Below are 18,311 nucleotides of genomic sequence, written 5' to 3'. Positions count from 1 at the left end.
TCCCTTCCTTTCCTTCCTTCCTTTCCTCCCTTCCTTCCTTCCTTCCCTTCCTTTCCTTCCTTCCTTCCTTCCTTCCTTCCTTCCTTCCTTCCCTTCCCTTCCCTTCCTTCCTTCCTTCGTTCCTTCCTTTCCTCCCTTCCCTTCCTTTCCTTCCCTTCCTTCCTTTCCTTCCCTTCCTTTCCTTTCCTTCCTTCCTCCCTTTCCTCCCTTCCCTTCCTTTCCTCCCTTCCCTTCCTTTCCTTCCTTTCCTTTCCTCCCTTCCCTTCCTTTCCTTCCTTCCTTCCCTTCCTTTCCTTCCTTCCTTCCTTCCTTTCCTCCCTTCCCTTCCTTTCCTCCCTTCCCTTCCTTTCCTTTCCTTCCTTCCTCCCTTTCCTCCCTTCCCTTCCTTCCTTCCCTTCCCTTCCTTCCTTCCTTCCCTTCCTTCCCTTCCTTCCTTCCTTCCTCCCTTCCCTTCCTTCCTTCCCTTCCCTTCCTTCCTTCCTTCCTCCCTTCCCTTCCTTCCTTCCCTTCCCTTCCTTCCTTTCCTTTCTTCCCTTCCTTCCCTTCCTTCCTTCCTTTCCTTCCTTCCTTTCCTTCCTTCCTTCCCTTCCTTCCTCCCTCCCTCCCTCCCTCCCTTCCCTCCCTCCCTCCTTCCCTCCCTTCCTTCCTTCCTTCCTTCCTTCCTTCCTTCCTTCCTTCCCTTCTCTCTTTCTGGTGCTGGGAAAGCAACCCAGCCTCCCGCATGCCGGGCGAGCGCTGGGCCACAGGGCCGCACCCCAGCCCTAACCAGCAGCAGGGTACAGCGTGGGGCAGCAGCTCGCGGGTCTCCGGGCCCGGCTCAGGGGGCCTGCGGGGCCGAGGCCGGGCCGCGACGTGTGACCCCGCCCGGGGGAGGGTCGCGATGCGGCCGCCAGGGGGCAGGCGCGAGCCGCGGCGGGAGCGGGACGGCGCACCTGGGGGGGGGGGGCGCGACCTTCAGCGAGGTGTCCGCGGCGAGCGCGGCGGGAGCGCGGCGGGCGGGCGCTGGGCGGGAAGGGCCTCGTGGTGCAGCTTGGCTGCATTTTGTCCTGAGCTAGTCCGGCCCCAGGAGCGGCTCCGGTCCCCTTCCCAGAATGTGGTGGGGTGTTTGCGGGGGCTTGAGCCCAGGGGTGCCCTACCTCTGAGCTGCGACCAGGCCTGGTAAAATTTTAAGACGGCTTTGCTCAGTTGGGGAGGCTGGCCCTGAACTTGCTGTCCCCTGCCTCCTAGGAGAGGTGGGGATGACAAGCGCGCCGGCCGGGATGCCCCCCAGGCCCTCCTCCCTGCCTTCTTAGTCACCGTAAGAAACAAGAAAGATAAATAAGAAAGAGAAGTCAGAGGCCGGGATGAGGCTCCCTGGTACGGGGTCCCACAGCACAGCAGAGTCCCCTCCAGTGCCGACTTCATGTTCAAACACCAGCTGGAGGGAGACCCCGGCTGATTTTGCCTCCTTTGTACCTGGGGCAGGTCACTTCCTGGCTCTGGGCCTCAGATCCCCTCCTGTGTGTAGGGGTGCTGTTGTTCTTGGGGTGCTGCTTAGAGGGCTCTGTGAGGGCTAGGAGGCACCCTGGCCGCGTCCCCAGGGGAGTCTGAACCGCAAGCCTCTGAGTTCCAGGATCTGGGGCCTGTGGGTGTCCGGAAGAGGTGTATGGACTCCAAGCCCCAAAGAGGCCCTTGTGGTAGATGGTCTGGCAGGGCAGGCTGGGCAGCTGGACTGCGGTCAGGTCATCCCCCTCACAGGCCAGGCAAGTGTGGCCCTCCCTTCTCCCCTGCGGGGACCTGCTGGCTGGACTGCCTTGCAGGGTCAGAGGTCACCCCACCCCCAGCCTGGCTCCTGGAATGAGGACTGACCAGTTGTCAGAGCTGCTGGATAAAAGCCACACTTGGGGGCGTCCCCAGACCACCCAGTTACTAGATCTTGGTGCCAGCTGGGCGCCTGTCCTCCCTCTGAGGCTGGGAGTGTGGGGGTGGGGCAGCCTCCCAGGAAACTGGAGCTCTGAGACCCACACCCTCCCTCTGGCCCGCCCCCTACCCTGACCGCAGACCACACCAGCAAGGCCCAGCTGTCCTCAGGGCAGCCCCTGGTCCACACTGAGGGCAGAGGGAGGCCAGGTGACTCAGTCACCACCCCCCCCCTTTGAGACCAAGCCAGCCCCTGGCCTCTGCTGACCCCTGTGGGCTGGGGAGGATGGGGGCTGGATCCTGGCTGTGTCCCCAGGGCTGTGTGGCCTCAGGGCCCCTCAGCTCCCTCCCTGAGGCACCTGGCTGAGGAATGAAGCTGCAGGACTGGACCGTCCACTTTGCTGGAGAGGGGCCTTTTGTTTTTGATCCTGTCCTTATCTCCCTGGGGGTCCCGGGACTGATGGGCCCACCTCTTCTGGGAGTGGTGGCAGATGGATTTGTGGCAGGGGTCTGTTTCTCTTTAGCAGGCTTTGGATACAGGGCCTCAGGTGGCTGCGGGAGCCCAGGCTCTGGGGGTAGAGAGGGAGTTGTATCTCTCTCCAACAGGCAGCCTGGAGAGGGAGCAGCCCGGGCCAGCCCTGGCCAGAACTTTGGGGCAGGGGAACCAGGTGGCCAGTCTGTGCCTGCCCACCTAGCCATGCTGCCCTGGAGTGTGAACAGGGAGGTCAGCCGGGCACTTCTTTCATCTGGCTCCCAGGGCGCTGCTCCCTGGTTCTGGGAGTCTGCTTCCTGGAGGCCACACCTGCTGTACCTGGACCCCGAGGCCTGGTCTCCAGCAGGACCCTGGGGTCAGGCTGGCAATGAGCCCTTTGAGGGAAAGCCAACCCCAGGGGAGGCCCAGGGAGCAGGGAGCCCCAGCTGTGTCAGCCGGCTTCTGCGGGGCTGTCCCTGAGGGCAGGGGCAGGAGCCACGTGCCTTCGTCCAGAGGACCTGGATGACGTCCTGGTGGGTGAGTCCCGGGAGGGGGCCGTGTGTGTCTGGGTCACACAGGACGAAAAGGAGACTTTCAGACCTGAGAACGACAGGACTGTGGCTCCAGTCAGCAGGCAGGACACTTGCCACGTGGTGCCGGTCACATGACCCAGGGTCACCCAGCACCCCCCAGGCAGGGAGCCTCTTGGGGCTGGGGGCCAGAAGCTATGGCCGGCCCTGCACCCTGCTGACCAGGTGAAAGCTCAGGGGGAGGCCAGGGAGTCACTTCTGAGCCATGGCTTAAACCAGGGCCCCCCTCAGCACAGTGGATGTGTAGGCCTGAATGGGGTCCTGGGCCTTTGGGGGGCTGAGCAGCGTCTGTGGCCTGCACCTACCCAGTGGGGATGCCAAACACCTGTCATGGCCCAGGGTCCCTGGGGTACAGGCCCCAGTTCAGGACTCCCCTTTAGCCGGCACCTTCTACCTGCTGGCACCAACCTGAGACTCAAGGTGGATGCGGCTAGACTGCCCGCCCTAGGACGGCCCACCCCACGTGGCCTGGCCAAGGGTGCTGCTCCCCAAAAAAACAGCACAGGAGACATTTTTCTGTTAAAGTCAGAAGAGTTTGTCTTGTTTTAATATCTCATCAGCTTTACATGGTTACAATTGTCTTAAATATTTCTGAAGTTTAAATACAATCTGCATAATAATGTTATAAAATGTAAACTTTCAGTGTTCTTTTAAATTTCAAAATCACACTTTTTTTTGGGGTCTTTTTGTCTTTTGCCTTATTTTTTTTTCCTTTTAATACCTGAATGTTCTGCAAAAACTGAGATAGATGCAGGTCACCCTGCCCTGGCCGCAGTGTGACAGGGGCCCAGCCAGAGGTAGACAGCAGTTTATACTTTTTTTTTTTTTTAAAGTTTTTTCCCCTTTACCTGAGTTTGGGCGTGATATGCACGCCATCTGACAAGCCCCCGAGAAACTGAAACTTTGACCTTCGAGATGAAAGGCTGAGCTTGTGTTTGCCAAGAAAAAATGCAAAAGCCAAAATTCAACGGAAAGCAATGAAGGAAGGTGGGCCAAACGGTCAGAGAAAGATGTGACTGTAGAACCACAACTCTAAACACCGCCCGGAGGCCCCATGCCCCCCAACCTCGCCCACAGTGGACAGGGGGACAGCCCTTCCCAGGGTCCCACTCACTTCCAGGACCCTGCTAGCCCCTGCGCCCTGAGTTTGGGAGCTTGCCGGCTGTGCCCACCCAAGACCCGAGGTGCCAGTGGAGAGTACACACACCCAAGTCCCCTGGGCCTGGCAGGTCACCCCTTCCATATGTTTGCATAATGGGGTGCTGAGCTGTGCCCCAGAAAGACACTCCTTAGAACCCCTACCAGCAGACTGGCCAGGAGACAGGCAGGCCACTCAGGGCCCACCGCTCCTGCCTGTTGGGACACAGGGTCCCAGAGACTCCCATTAATGGCTGCCAGGGCGCCAGGGTCCTATAAGCATCGAGCAGCCGGCAGGCCAGGTCCCTGAGTCAGGATCCAGTCCTCGTGCAAAGCTGGCCCGCCACACACCCCGCAGTGGGTCCCCACAAGCACACCACACACGCGTCACCTGAGGGGGCAGGTGGAGGTGGCCCTGGCCCCGCGCACTGAGTACCTGGGTGGCCACTGGGCCAATTTTTGGCATCAAAAGTCAGACCTGAGGTAGAAAGAAATGTGCAGTGGACAGTCCCCACACGGGGCCCTGGCACAGGACAAGGGGCTGCAGCCCCCAAGGCCGCTGGCTGCAGAGTTGTGGCCAGGAGGCCAAAGGAGCAGATTTTGGACGGAGTCCAGACGGTTCTCGGAGAGGGGGCAAGATCGAGTCTTGGGACAAAAAGACCCCCACTCCCAGGAATGATTGTGCTGCTAAGATGCCTGCCCCCAAGATGAGGCAGGCAGAACCTTCCAGAAGAAAAGCCAAGAGCTCTGGAGGGCCCCACCCCTCCTGGGAGGGGGGGGCAAGAAAAGGATTCTCTCCCTCTCAGAAGACAGCAAAGGACTCTGCCGGGCCAGGAGCCTGAGGTCTGGGGGCCCAGCAGGCCAGGTGCCCGGGGCCCAATTAGCGCTCCCAGGCTCACCTGGGCCCAGCCAGGGCCACCGCAGGCTCCAGGGACAGGGAGCTGAGCTCGTCCCAGGTGGGGACGGATGAGTTTCTGCCTCGGTGGCTGCGGCAGAAACGAAGCCCAGCTCTGCCTGGCATGGAGGACACCTACTGACCTGGGTGGACTACGGTCCTTCGTGGCCTCTATTTACTGTCCCTGTAAAACCATGAGGAGCCCCAGCCCCTGGCAAACAGGGTGAAGAGAAGACAGGGTGAAGGAAAGAGATGAGAATGTGGGGGTGGGGTGCTGGGGATCCGTGGCCCCAAAATCCTCACCCTGAGCTAGGCCCGGCGGCACCCCATTCCCCCACATTGATAGTCCCCAAAATAGCCCTTTTAGGCAAGAGAGTCCAGCATATTCGTCCCTGAGTCAGAAGCCTGGGGGCTGCCACCGCGAAGTCCCCTCCCAAGCTCCAGGCCCTTTCTACTTCCTGGTTAAGAGTTCCAGGTCCCTGAATTGAGGCCCGGCAGCTGGAGCCAGCACCAGAGAGGGCGTCCCGGGAACCCCGAGTGGGCCCACGAACGGCCGCCCTGCCAGCCGCTGGCACCGGAGTGCACCTGAGTGACCGGGCCAGCGGTCCGTGGCCATGGGACCGGGCGGGAGCCCGCGCGACCCCGGGAGAATAGTTATTACCGGGTTGGTGTGTTTGCTTTCAAGTCCGTTTCCCTGAATGAACACAAATATATAGATATATAGATATATAGATATTCCTTTTCCCAAGTTTGACCCCCCCTCCCCAAGAATAAAATAGAGTATTTACAAACAAACCCGGAAACCTTTTAAAAACCTATAGAATTTGAACATCGCTATTTTTTTAAAAAAAAAAAAAAAGAAAGAAAGTAAGTTTCCAAAGCATCAGGAAAAAACAAATTCAGTGGCTGTGGCTCAGGGGTCCCGCTCTGCGCGGGCGCAGGCTGGCGAGGGAGCGGAGCGCACAGCGCGCGCCGGCGCTGGGGCTGGCTCCTCGTGGTCCTGGCAGTTCCTCGCGGTGTCTGAAACCTGAGACTTCCCCGTGTTCCCCATTCTCCCTGTTTTATTAAATTTGCTTTATATATATATATATATTTATATATGTATATATTTTCTTTCCTTTTTGGCGTCGGCTGGCTTCCTGGGGGCCTCACCCTCCCGCGCACCGCGCACCTGGCACCCTCCTGGTGCGCAGGGCCCCGCAGGGCGTGCTCCGTGGGTGGTGGCGGCGCTGGTGGCGGCAGGGGCAGCTAAGGCAGCGAGGTATCTGAGGTAGAGGTGGGGGGCCCGGGCAGTCCTGCAGGCCCGGCCTGGCCGCCCGCGCCGCCGCTGGTCCCGCCCGAAGCTCCCCGGCTGCCGCTGCTGGAGTGGCTGCCGCCACCGCCCTTACTGGGAGCCGAGGGCGGCGTGGGGGCCGGTGGCTGGGCAAACAGCACTCCTGACAGGGGACGGAAAGAGAGACGTCAGGCAGGACCGGCCACCTCCGCGCTCTGACCTGGCGGAGCGTCAGCTTCTCCGCCCTCTCTGGGGGGCTCTGGACCCTGCCAGAGCCCCGCCCTGCAGCTCCCCACAGCTGCCCCCAGCCCCGGCCGTGGCCTCCTGGGCCTGCCTTCCGGGGCTGGGGGTGCAGCCCAGTGCTTAGCGCCCTCATGGGAGGCCTTGGGTTCCTATTCCAGCACCAAAAGAAAAAAGGAAATAAAGAGGAGATGGGTGGGTGTGGTGAGAAGCCCTTGTCCAGCCGCCAGGAGGCTGAGGCAGGAAGACCACCTGAGCCCAGGAGTCTGAGACCCAACAAAGTGGGACCCCCATCTCAAAGAAAGAGGACACCACCTTGGGGCCTCCCTTGGGAAGACCCTGCCTTTACAACCCCCCTCCCACAGCAGAGGCACTGGGCCCACCTGGGATGCCCATGGCCCGGGCAAGCAGTGGCCAGGTGGTGCAAGGCCGGGACTGACCTGTGTACATGATGCCATTGATCTCCACCGACATGCTAATACTGTTGCTGCCATTGGAGCCAGTCAGGTTCACAGCCGAGTCCTGGCGACTCTCAGAGGCTGTGGGGAGAAGAAACCTGTCAGGATGACCACAGATACGTGGGCAGCGTCCTCCCCAGCCCCCCTTGGGCTTCTCAGGGCTGTGGGTGCCACACTTAAGCTACCAATACGACTGCATTTGTCAAGCAGAAACAAAAAGGTAAGAACTGTCCACAGTTAGCTTTTTCCATGACTCTGAATCCTAGGAGACACCAGAAGACCCAATCGGCTTACTTTAGGGTGACCACAACACACATCCTGACATGTCCTTGGCCCTCCTTCTCCACAGGTTCTGCACCTACAGACCCAACAACTGTGCATGGAACACACTGGGAAGAACAGCACACTGGAGCCAGGCCCTTGGGAGGCTGAGGCAGGAGGATGGTCAAGGCCAACTTCTGCAATTTAGTGAGATCCTGTCTCAAAATAATTTTTTTCCCCCCAAAGGGCTGTGGCATAGCTCAGTAATTAAGAGTGTCCCTGGATTCCATCTCCAGCGCTAGAAAAAAATTATGCCTGGACAGACTCCGGACAATACAATGTAACAACTACATACCCAGCATTTACATTGTATTAGGTGTTATAAGTCATCCACAAAGGGTTCAAAGTCTGCAGGGGACGCGGGTAGGCGGGAGCAGAGCAGGGCCTGAGCCCGCAAGCCCAGGAGCCGTCTTGTCACGCTGGGCAGCTGCTTGTGCACTTGCACAAGTCCCTGCTCTGGATACCAGCAGGCAGCTCTGGGTCACGGGGCAAGGACATGTTCTATTGTAGAAGGGATTGCCAAATAGTTGGTCACCTTTTCACACTCCCACCAGCAGGACCCAGGGGGCCATGTCCCCATATCCTGGTCAACGCTCGATAGGAATCAACTCTGGCAGGTGGTGACATCTCTGTGTTCACTTGCAGATCCCCAGTGAGAAGGAAGCCAGCAGCAGCGTTGCATGTGACTTCACTGTCTAGCTGCCCCTCCCTCACCGGTCCCTTGGCCTTTTTCTTAGGGACTTGCCGACACTCTGCGGGCCTTGGCTCAGAGGCCCTCAGTACACAGGGTCTGGGTGCTGGGTTGGTACCTTGGCTGTTGATCCGGATGCTCATGGGCAGCTGCGCCGTCATGGCCAGGAAGTTCTGCTGCAGTGCTCGCTGCATGAGCCGCTGCTGCTCGTCAGTTACCAGGGCCATCTTCTTCTCAGGGGGCTCCCCAGATTCCAGCTTCTCCCGAAGCTGCTCCAGAGCAGCGGCCTGGGCTGCCACGGCGGCCTGGGCTGCCGCGGCCTGCACTGCGGCGGCCTGGGCAGCCACCACCGGGTGGCCCGCCAGGGACACGGGCAGGCGGCCAGGGACCGTGATGGGGATGGCCAAGTCCTCCTCTAGACAGAGAGGAGAGGAGTTGGTGGTCAGAAGGACCTGGGCCTGCCTCGCGCTCCACCCAGGCAGGGTGTGGACAGACACCTCACAGAGGAGGTGCTCAGCCTCCCCAGGAAGACAGACGCCAGAGGGCCACTGTCGGCAGGTCCCCCGCGCCGGGATAGTGGGGTGCCGCCTCCAATGCCAGCAGCTGCCCTGCAGTCGTGTCTGGCCATGAACCAAGGGCAGGGGCTCCCCAGTGTCCCAAGCACCTTCCAACGTCCACGGAGGAAACCCACTTAGCATGGACAGAAGCTCTCCCAAAGCCGCAGAGCCGTGAGGGTTCGGCTGGCAGTGCAGGCGCAGCCCGGCTCCAGAACCAGCTGGCAAACATTCCCCTCTTCCCACACCAGGGTGCCACTCTGACCCTTGGCATCTTCTCCCTGAACGTTCTTTCTAAGTCTCCACCTGGCGCTGCCTCTACTTGCTGGCTCTCCACTCTGGACCTTGGTGACACTGTGCTTTCTGCCTCAGAAATCTCTGGTCTCAACACAGACGCTGCCTTCCCAGGAGCGCCCTGCCCCTCTTCCCCCGTGTCTGCAGACCTCCCGGGTCAGAACCGCCATCTTTGCCTCGCCTTTGTCTCCCTGACCCCAGGCATGGGGCCTTGACCCCAGGTCCCAGCCATCGTAGGTATCGCTGGGACCCCCAGAGGCTGCGAGGCAGCAAGTCCACAGAGGAAGGACTCAGCAGGGGAGAAACCGTGGCTGGGGTCTGCATAATGGGGAGGGCTCGGCCTCAGGCCCGTGCGCCTCGCCCGCTGTACCAAGCCCTTGCACACCACACGCTCCTGACGACCCCACAGAGATCATTTCCCTTTCTTTCCACATGAGGAAAGCCAGCTCATAAAGGGACAGTGACCTGCCCAGGGGCATCTAACAACAGCTTCCCAGACGGTTTAAGGGTCAAGGTGATGGATGACACGTCCCTTTGCCTATGTCTGCTGGGACAGTGTCGAGAGGGACTCCAAAGCTCAGAGGGAAAAAGTATAGTGATCGCCTAGTAACGTCTGTCACGGGCAAGTACGCAGGCTGCCCTGACGAGGGGTGTGCGGGCTCGGCGTCCACCTCGGCGTGGACCAGGAGGAGCACGCTCTGTTGGTAATGTCTGCCGTGGGCAGAGATGAGAAAATCGTGCTCGATGTGTAATGTCTGCTTTGGCAAAGAACTGGGAGGTCAGGACTGACTAGAGACGTCCGTGGGCTGGGTGTGGGTCTGCCCTGGGCACTGCACGTGAGGACAGCGGCCCTCTTCCGTGTCCGTGTTGGGGTTTGTCACGGCTATCCAGAGAGCAGAGACCCCAGGTGAAGCTGGATAGAGCCCCAGGTGGCCCCTACCTTTCTTGATCTTGGGGGCCGGGGTGATGGAGCTGCCGTTGGTGCTGGCCGCCAGGCCCAGGGAGGGCACGGGCAGCTTGGGCGAGGACAGCGTGCTGTGGGCCCCGCCCGGAGAGTAGGTGAAGAGCGAGCCCCCGAAGCTCTGGCGCCGGCCCTCTCGGCGGTTGCTGTCGATGGCGGCCTGGAGCTCGCTGGGGCTGCTGAGGCCCCGCCTCTCGCACTCGTAGGGGTACAGGTACTTCATGTACCTGTGGGCAGGGGACAGGGTGGCGCCTCCATCCCAGGCCCCAGGGCCCCGGGATGGCTGCCCACAGGCCCCCCGCACCGGGCGGCCCACTCACTGGGTCCGCAGGGTGAAGGCGGCACTGGTGATGGAGGTGGGCAGGTTCAGGCCCTTGGTGATCTCGCGCCACAGCTTCTTGTTGATGACCTCCACGAGGCCGCCCTTCTCTGTGACCAGCACGTACAGCATGAACAGGTCCAGCACCTGCTTGGCCATGATGGGGATCCGGTTCACCGGCGTGCCTGTAGGTGGGCGCGTGGTGAGCTGGGCGGCCCCGGTCACACCCCAGGCATCAGGGGCCAGGCACCCTCACGGCTCCAGGCCAGGAGCACCCCAGTCCCCACGGCCACACAGGTCGCCGACCTGGCCCCAGGTCCCCTCGGGACTGTCGCCTCTGGCGAGACCCCTGCAGCACAGGGGACAGCTCTGCCTCGGCTCTGGGAGTAACCGGGCTCTGGGGCAGCACTGATTTCCTGAGGCCACAGGCCAACCTGGGGGACGTGTGAGGGTCGCAGACTCATCTCCAGCTAGAAGAACTGGGCCTGGGTCCCCAGGGGCCCTCCCATCTGGTAGATGGCAGAGCTGCAGGTGAGGTGGTGGGTGAGGGAGGCTAGCCAGCCCGGTCTGCGTGCAGAGGAGGAGGAGGGGGCAAGCCCAGGGAGGGTCCATCTGCACCCACTGCCTGCCCCAACCTCCTCTGCCCACAGCCTGCTGCAGACTGGCTGCTCAGGGCTTTGCACATACTCCAGCCTCAAGCCTGGCTTGCCCCCAGCCCCGGGCAGGCCAAGCCCCTTATCACACCCACCTCTGGAACTGGGCTGGGGAGAGGTCATCTCCTGCTGGGGCCTGTTGGCTGTCCTGCCTTACGGGGTCACTCAGCCTAGCACCCAGCAGGGACTCAGTGACCAGCAGCCCCACTGCAGGGCATGACCCCCTTTGAGTCAGGGGCCAGCCCATCCACCCTGGGCACACACTAGCACTCTGTCTCCCGGGCCCAGCATTTCCCAGGCCTTTCCAAGTGGCCAACTCCCAGTGACGCTGCACACCGTGAGACAGGTCTGCTGTCCAGCAACTCAGGAGGCTGAGGCAGAAGGTCCCCAAGTCTGAGGTCAGCCTGAGCAACTTAACGAGACCCTGTCTCAGAATTTAAAAATTTTACAGAGGGCTGGAGCTCAGTGGTAGAGCACCTCCTACCACGTGTGAAGCACTGGGTTCGATTCTCAGCACAACATAAAAATTAAAACCCACTGACAACCAAAAATATAAAAAATAAAAAAAGTGGGACAGGGGGAACCTGGCTGGTGGAGGAGGGGGAGCCCCAGAGGCACCATGGCACCCAAATTCCGTTTTTCAGCCCAAAAGGGAGGTAAGAGGACAAGCCGAGTTCCCAGCTGCCCTGCTCAGGGCCTCACGGGCCAAGCGAGGCAGCCACACCAAGCACCACGGGGCCATCCTGGTCTCCGCGGAACTCCAGGAGCACCGCGGAGGCCCAGCAGAGACGCGGAGGGTGCGGACAGGACTCCTCCCCTCCCTTTCAGCCCCCAGTAGATTCTGGGAGAAATCCGGTTGGAGGTTTTTCCTTTCTGATGCAGGAAAATAAATATTCTTGCTCTGATTGGAGTCAAGAAGGGGCGGGAGATCCAGGTCACGCTGTCCCAGCTCCTGGGGTGTGGGGGTGGGGCACAGGCAGGTGTGAACGGGGTGATAAGGACGGAGGGGCCATCTTTCTGGCCAGAGACGATGGCCAAGCTGGCCTCAGATAACGCACAGGGCTCCCACGCCGGGACCACCCTGAGTTCCCACCAGCACAGGAGGGGTTAACCCAAGGCTGCTGGGCCGTGAGGTCTGAGGCTTCGGCCCCCCTTCCCCTGCCCTTCCGGTGGCAGGGCCTGGTGGCCTGTGTTTACAGAAGCCGGCAGAGGCCCACACAAAGCCAGTGCTGGGCCACAGCCCTGAACGGGAGCCGGGGGAACTCTCTGGGCCTTTCTTCCCCTGAAAAGCAGGGGCTGTCCAGGGGTCCAGGAGGCTGGCGGGAGCCAGCCCCACCCTGTGGCAGGACCCCATGCAGCTGACCAGGGCTCAGGGGGCAAGAGCAGGCTCTGCCTGCTCACTGGCCACTTTAGGCAGAGGGTCCGGCTGTGGAGGCCGCTGCTGGAGACACTTAGTCCCCCCACTCCTGTCCCCGGGCCTGGAGCTGAGGAGACGCCTGCCTCTAGTCAGGGTCTCTGCCTCCCCACCGGGAGGCCAGTCCAGTACTGCCCGTGGCTGGCCCTCCCCTCTCGTCACCCCCCTCTTCTCAGGGCTGAGGTCATAAGGCCCTTCGCAAGTGGGCGTCCACCCAGGGGGATCAGGGGACACGGCTGCAGAGGCACTTGGGCCAGTACCAGGGGTGTGAGGGAGACTCAGGCTTTCTCCTGCCCGCTGCTTCCCGGCCAGACCCCAGGGCTGGGCCTGCCTCTGCCATCGGGCCCCTCCTGGGTCCCAGCTGGGGGCCCGGGGGACACTCACCTCGCTTCTGCATGAAGGTGAACAGGTCGTCCAGGAACTCCTTCCTCTTCGGGTCCCCGTCCAGTTCATAGAGCTGCAGGGCAGGGGGGCGGGCTAGTGGGCGCGGGACAGCAGGAGAGGGACCCCGTCCCCCTGCAGGGCTGTCCGAGACCGCTGGGGGCCCTGGTTCCAGGAGGGGGACGCACCTGAGCGGGCGGCCCCAGCTCACCTGGGGCTGGAAGCAGGAATCCCCTCCACAGCCCTGCAGGCAGTACCCTGCCGGCCACGTCGGCGTCCCCCCGCGTCCCCATCTCTCCTCCTCTGGATTCAGGGTCAGGTCACCTGTCTCCCTGCCACTGCCCAGGTCCCTTCAGCACTACCAGAGCCCACGGGTCACCAGACACCCCGGCCTGGGACCCTTCCTGCGGCCTGGGCGCCCCGTGCACTCTGCTCCCCAGAGGCATGTTTGGCAGCCAGGGAAACCCAGGCCTGCACACGGGCGAGGGGCACAGCCTGGGAGTGCCGGGGCCTGGTGGCCCAGAGACCCTCCCGCTCCATCCTGCTGCTTCGGCCAGGGAGGAACCCACGTGGGGGATCCTCTGGGACATGGGGTCCCTGGCCCCGCTGGCCAGCGGTGGGGTTTTGTGGGTGGGCAGGGGTACGCGCTAGGCGGGGGCAGTAGGCAGACATGGTTAGAAGGTGCAGTGTGAGGAGGCCAATTTGCTGAGGAGGGGCAGAAGCAAATACCAGGCTTCAGATTCAGCTTGGGAATGTGCCTGGCTGGCTGCGGGGGGCCTTGAAACCACCCATTAGGCCCAGGGAGGAGCATCTGTCATTAGGTCCCAAGAGCATGGCCAAAGCACAGTGCTGACCCCAGGACATGCCTGGCCACCCTTCTGCAAACCTACACCTCTCTGGGCCTCAGTTTCCCCATCTGTATAATGGAGATGAGGGGGGCCTTCCGGAAAGGGGTGTGGTGCCTCGAGCCCAGACCTCTGCCCTGGGTGGCAGAGGCCAAGCAGAGGGCCAGCAGCTGGGCCTTTGTCTACGCCCCACCCCAGCCAGCGCCAGACTGGCCGGCCCGCATTCCTGTGCTGATTTATGGTGGCCAGGGAGGCCCTTTCCCTCCGGCTGCCTGAGGGGTGCAGGGCCTGCAGGTAGACATGGTTGGCTACAGTGGGACGATCCTGGGGACGTGCACATGTCCACGTGGGGCTGGGCCTATAAGCCGGGCTGGTCCTGGGTCTGGGGTCTGGTCTGCCCTGGCCCAGTGTCCAGATGGGCCCAGAACCCAGCAGTGGCCCATGAACACCCAGTGGACGGGGTTTCTCCGGCTGCAACATTGCAAGCTGAGCCAAGACGCACGGAGGCCGAGGGGCCTGAGGCCTGCCACCGAGGACCTGGCACGGGGCCCCCAAAGGTCACGGGCCCCCGCAACCTCAGGGGCTTTTTCGAAAAGGAGCTTACACAGAGGTCACTGCATACGGTGGGGCCGCACTGGCCTGCCCTGGCCCGCACACAGGCCACAGGCCAGGACCCTGGAGTCCCGGGGCTGGGCAAGACAGGAAGGGCTCCCTGGGGCCTGGGAGGCCGCCCAGACCCGGCCTCAGCCTCCCCAACTGAGGAAAAAGAAATTCCTGTTGCTGTGAGCCCCCAGGTTGTGGTCATCGGCCACCACAGCCCGGGACGCTAGAGGCCCTTCCTAGTCAGGCGGGGGCCCACCCCCCACAAGAGGCAAAGCCTCCTTCCTCAGTTTCCCCATTTTTCTTGAAGAAAAGCATGCAATAAAAATTCAGTGGCTTAGGGCCAGTGGACAGCACCAGCTGGCACACACAGAGCCCCGGGTTCATCCCCAGCACTGCAAAGGCCGAAACACAAGCCCCTGCCCTGGGCTTGGGGACAGCCATGGACCTCACACCCTAGGCATGGAAACAGCCTCAGGCGCACATCAGCTGGGGGGGGGCAGGGCCATCAGCCTCCAGGCCACCTGGTAGGCAAGTGGTCAGCGGCAGGGCAGTCAGACCCCCATGGAGCTGGGCATTGATTCAAGGCCATAAAGGGAACGTGCAGACCCTCAGCTGCCCATGGGGGGGGGGCCTCTTCAAAATGTCGTTGCTGTGGGCAGTCAACAAAGCGGGCAGTAAGGCTGCTGCCCCAGCTTTATAGGGCTTTGCCCCTAGTTCCACTCCCCTGCTGGGCATGTCCGCCTGGGTCAGCTGGTGGGGACCCAGGGGACAGTGTCCAGGGCACTCTCCTGGCCCGTGGCACAAGGCACAAGGCGACACTGCCAACCGGACACCTAGGCTGAGGTGGACCTGCCCCTCTGGAAAGGCCCGTTGGAGGGAGGCTGGGCAGGCGCTGGAGCCTCTTCCAGGCAGAGGCTGAGATAAGCAGCACCACCCAAGCTGCAGCTGGACCTTGCGGGCCTCACCCCAGGCTGCTGACCCAGAGACAAGCCTCCACCCACAGCTGCCCCTCCCAAGTCCAGCAGGAGTGTCACAGGGCTCACGGCCCCTTCCTGGCCCCTGATGAGCTCATGTGCCGGGTTTCTGGCCCCACCTCCCCAGGACACCAGGGACCTCTGTCTGCTTCCCTGGGTCCAGCCTCAGGCCGCACGCCAGGGTGCTCAGGATGCTCACTAACCGAGCCCGACCACTCTAGGCTGCAGGTGACCCTGGAGGGCCGGGCAGAGGCCACTGGGGGTGTGCACTGACTGCAGGGTGCCCGTCTCTACTGTCCTGGGGATGGGGTGGCCCTCCCTCCCTGGCTCCTTCTGGGCCCAGGGTCCCCACAGGCATCTCCTGCCTGGGGTGGCTTCCTCCCTCCTTATTGGCATGGGTGGGTCAATAATTACCAACAGTGTCCCCAGCACCGCCCGCTTCACAGAAGGACAACTGAGGACAGGAGTAAGACTGAGGGGCCCCTCCTCCACTCAGCAGCCCTAGGGTCCTTCCCTGTTCTCTGGCCCTTTGTAGCTCCCATGGGCCTCCCCTCTGCTCCTACCGCAGGACCTTTGCACTAGTTATTGCCGCAGTCTGGAATGCAGGTCTCAGACCTCCAGGCTCCCTCCTTCCCACTCCTCAGAGGCAGGCTGCCCATCTCCTGGCCCCTCCTTGGCCTGACCTTTCCTCTGCTTAAGTTTCCCTCTGGGTACTTGCCTAAGGGACTCAGACACACAGACAGGGCCGGAGAGAGAGCAGGCCTCCTCTCTCCCGACACCCCTGCCCTGGGCGCATGGGGAGGAGGCGGGGGCTGGAAAGCAGTCCCAGAGCTCAGGTGTGGCCTGGAGGACAGGCAGGGGTGACCGCCCTGGCCCAGAAAGCAGGAAGGTCCTGCTGAGGTCACTTAAGTTTTGGCCTGGCTGACCACCCCTCAGCCACCTCACAGTGGACAGAGGTGGGGCTCAGCTGCTGCAGGAGGGGCCTCCAGGGAGTCCCAGGCTCAGACCTGGCTCAGAAGCCCCCAGCCCCCTGGCCCCCAGGCCTGGGGTGCAGAAGGAAAGTCCCGGGACAGACCCCTGAGACTTGCAGAAAACCCACCAAGTGACCAAGGCCAGTGCAGGGCCGGCAACCTGAGGTCGCCCAGCAGAATGGCGCCAAGTCAGTCCCCAGCGGGGCCCCACCCGGGCAGCTGTGCCAGTTCCCAGCCTCCCAGGGGCCTGGGCGGCTCCACAGGAGGCCGCAGGGCCCCCACAGAACCTTTGCCCCCCGCCGTGTCTGCTCAGCCCCCCTGCCGTCCCCGAAGGCTCCAAAGTCCATGGGGCCCTGCCTGGGGGGCAAGGCCTTGGCCAGGAGGGTGGACCCCAGGAATGAGGACACTCAGGCGGGGCCTGCTCTAGCCCCAGAGGCTGATCCCCTTCAGCCACCAGAATCAGGAAACACCCAGAAGCGGCCCAAATGTCCCAGGTCAGAGCTCCCAGGAGGATGGCTGGCAGATGTCCAGGGTGGGAGGCCTGGCCGTGGGGAGGGGGGATCTTTAACAAGGTGCCTTTCACACCGTTCCGCGTGGCTGATGAGAAGGCCAAGACTGCTTCCCACGCGGGCAGAGAATGGTTGAAAACGCTAAGAGAAAACGGGGACCAAGATCAGATCTGACTCAGCTGCCTCCACCTGGCCCTGCGCAGGTACCCGCACCGCGTCAGGACCGGACCCCAGGGCAGGCAGGAAGCTCCGCAGACCCAGGGGACACTGAGCACAGCAGACAAGCTCGCTGCAGGGGGCTGGGCCTCGCTTCTGAGAATAAACGTGCTGATGTGAAACCCAACCCAAAAGACCACTGTGCACGGGCCTCTTGGTGGCCTTCCCCGACCCCAGGCCAGGACGCCAGGGCAGAGAGTTTTCATGGGGCCTTCTTTCTCCCTCTGGCTTCCCCACCTGCCCGCCCACCCAGCCTCGGGGTCTGTGGGTGCCAGCCAGCCCTGGCTTGCCGCAGGTGCCCACCAGAGAGGAAGGAGAGGGAGCCCCCACCTTTCCCAGCACCCAGTCTAGGCTGGCAGTGCAGCCCCTCCGCTGTGGCCACCTGACCTGGGCCCCTGGTGCAGGGGCGAGGCCTGGCCAGCCCACACCACAGTGGGAGGGACGTCAGGCCCACACCCTGGTGCCCACGTTACATCAGGGAAACCGAGGCAGGAGTCCCTGGTGTCTGGCAACCGGGTTGAGGGACGTGGCCAGGGGACACCCCTCGAGGAATGAATGGCGGGGGGCCGTCGCGTGGGGGGCGGGTCCATGAGATCAAGGGACGGAAGCTGGCACTGTGGTCCCCGGGTCCCTACAGCAGCAGGCCAGGAGTCCAGCCTGCAGGCCCAGCCGGGACCTGGGGATTTCAAGTCTGGGGGTTTCTTCCCATTTTGGAAACTCCCAGGAGGGGGCAGGGATCAGTGAGGGCCACTGGCCACAGTGACTGCTGGCCGCAGGGCTGGGCCAGGAGGGCCACAGACCGCCTCTCCGCAGTCTCTTCAGAGCACTTCTGGGTGTTGGGGCTGACACTGGGCACACAAGGTGTCCACGGCAGACCAGGTGCCCATGAAGGAGCCCAGGCCGCAGGGGGACGCAGAAATCAAACAGGCTGTGGGGAACTGACGGCCAGGCTGGGCGTCTGCAGAGAAGCCGGACATCGAGGACCGGGGCCGGCTGTGCTGGGTTCAGAACAGCAGGGGGGACCTGGGGGCCGGCCGCCTTCTCCGGCTCTGCCTGGCCACAGGTCTGCCTCTGGCTGCACCTGACCAGCAGGGGCTTCCCCGCCCAGCATGGGCCAAGGGCCCTTTCGCTTCCCGTCAGCTCTGCACCCAGCGCGGCCTCCTCGGGCTTGCAGGAAATTGGGGAAGTGATTCTGGGCAGGGCAGAAACATCTGGCTGCCCGCCACCCCCACCCCCACTGGCCCGAGGCCCCCGTGAACACACAGGGCGCCCCACCCACCAGGCAGATATTAATAGTGCTCCCGAAATGACCGTGCCACCTGACACACGGAGACGGCGCTTCCAGGGGCTCCTCTGGGTTTCCGGGTCACAAGACCTGGGGGAGTGCACTGACCCCAGACGCTTCTTTCATCAGGAGCCACCCTGGAACCTCAGTCTCCTCATCTGGAAAGGGCCAGAGGGTGCACCTGGAGCACCCAGGTGGGAGACAGGGACAGATGAGAGGATGGGTGGGTGGTGGCCGGGGTGGCCAACCCACTCCACAGCCAGAGATGCTGAGGCCCACGCGGTGGCACCCGGACAGCAGGGCAGACACTTCTAGGAAGACTGCCGAGGAGGAGGGTACTATCCCCTAGGTAGCAC

The 18,311-nt window shown here is 62.4% G+C and overlaps 1 protein-coding gene across 6 annotated transcripts in view; it reads right to left on the bottom strand.

The window, feature by feature from the left end:
• Positions 1-4,940: 4,940 nt before the first annotated feature.
• ARID3A (AT-rich interaction domain 3A) overlaps positions 4,941-18,311 on the bottom strand; it is a 28,230-nt gene continuing 14,859 nt past the window's right edge. For all 6 annotated transcript variants that reach the window (XM_081287172.1, XM_081287168.1, XM_081287170.1 and 3 more), the window contains exons 4-9: positions 12,556-12,628; positions 10,106-10,289; positions 9,765-10,012; positions 8,095-8,391; positions 6,947-7,045; positions 4,941-6,429 (exon numbers count right to left, since the gene is read on the bottom strand). In XM_081287172.1, coding sequence (XP_081143298.1) covers positions 6,242-6,429; positions 6,947-7,045; positions 8,095-8,391; positions 9,765-10,012; positions 10,106-10,289; positions 12,556-12,628 — 1,089 coding nt within the window. In that variant the 3' untranslated portion in view covers positions 4,941-6,241. The remainder of the gene's footprint in view (positions 6,430-6,946; positions 7,046-8,094; positions 8,392-9,764; positions 10,013-10,105; positions 10,290-12,555; positions 12,629-18,311) is intronic.

This window comes from Spermophilus citellus (genome assembly GCF_964194105.1).
Source record: "Spermophilus citellus genome assembly, chromosome: 3".
Lineage (NCBI taxonomy): Eukaryota > Metazoa > Chordata > Mammalia > Rodentia > Sciuridae > Spermophilus > Spermophilus citellus.
This window is presented reverse-complemented; position numbering and strand designations above follow the sequence as displayed.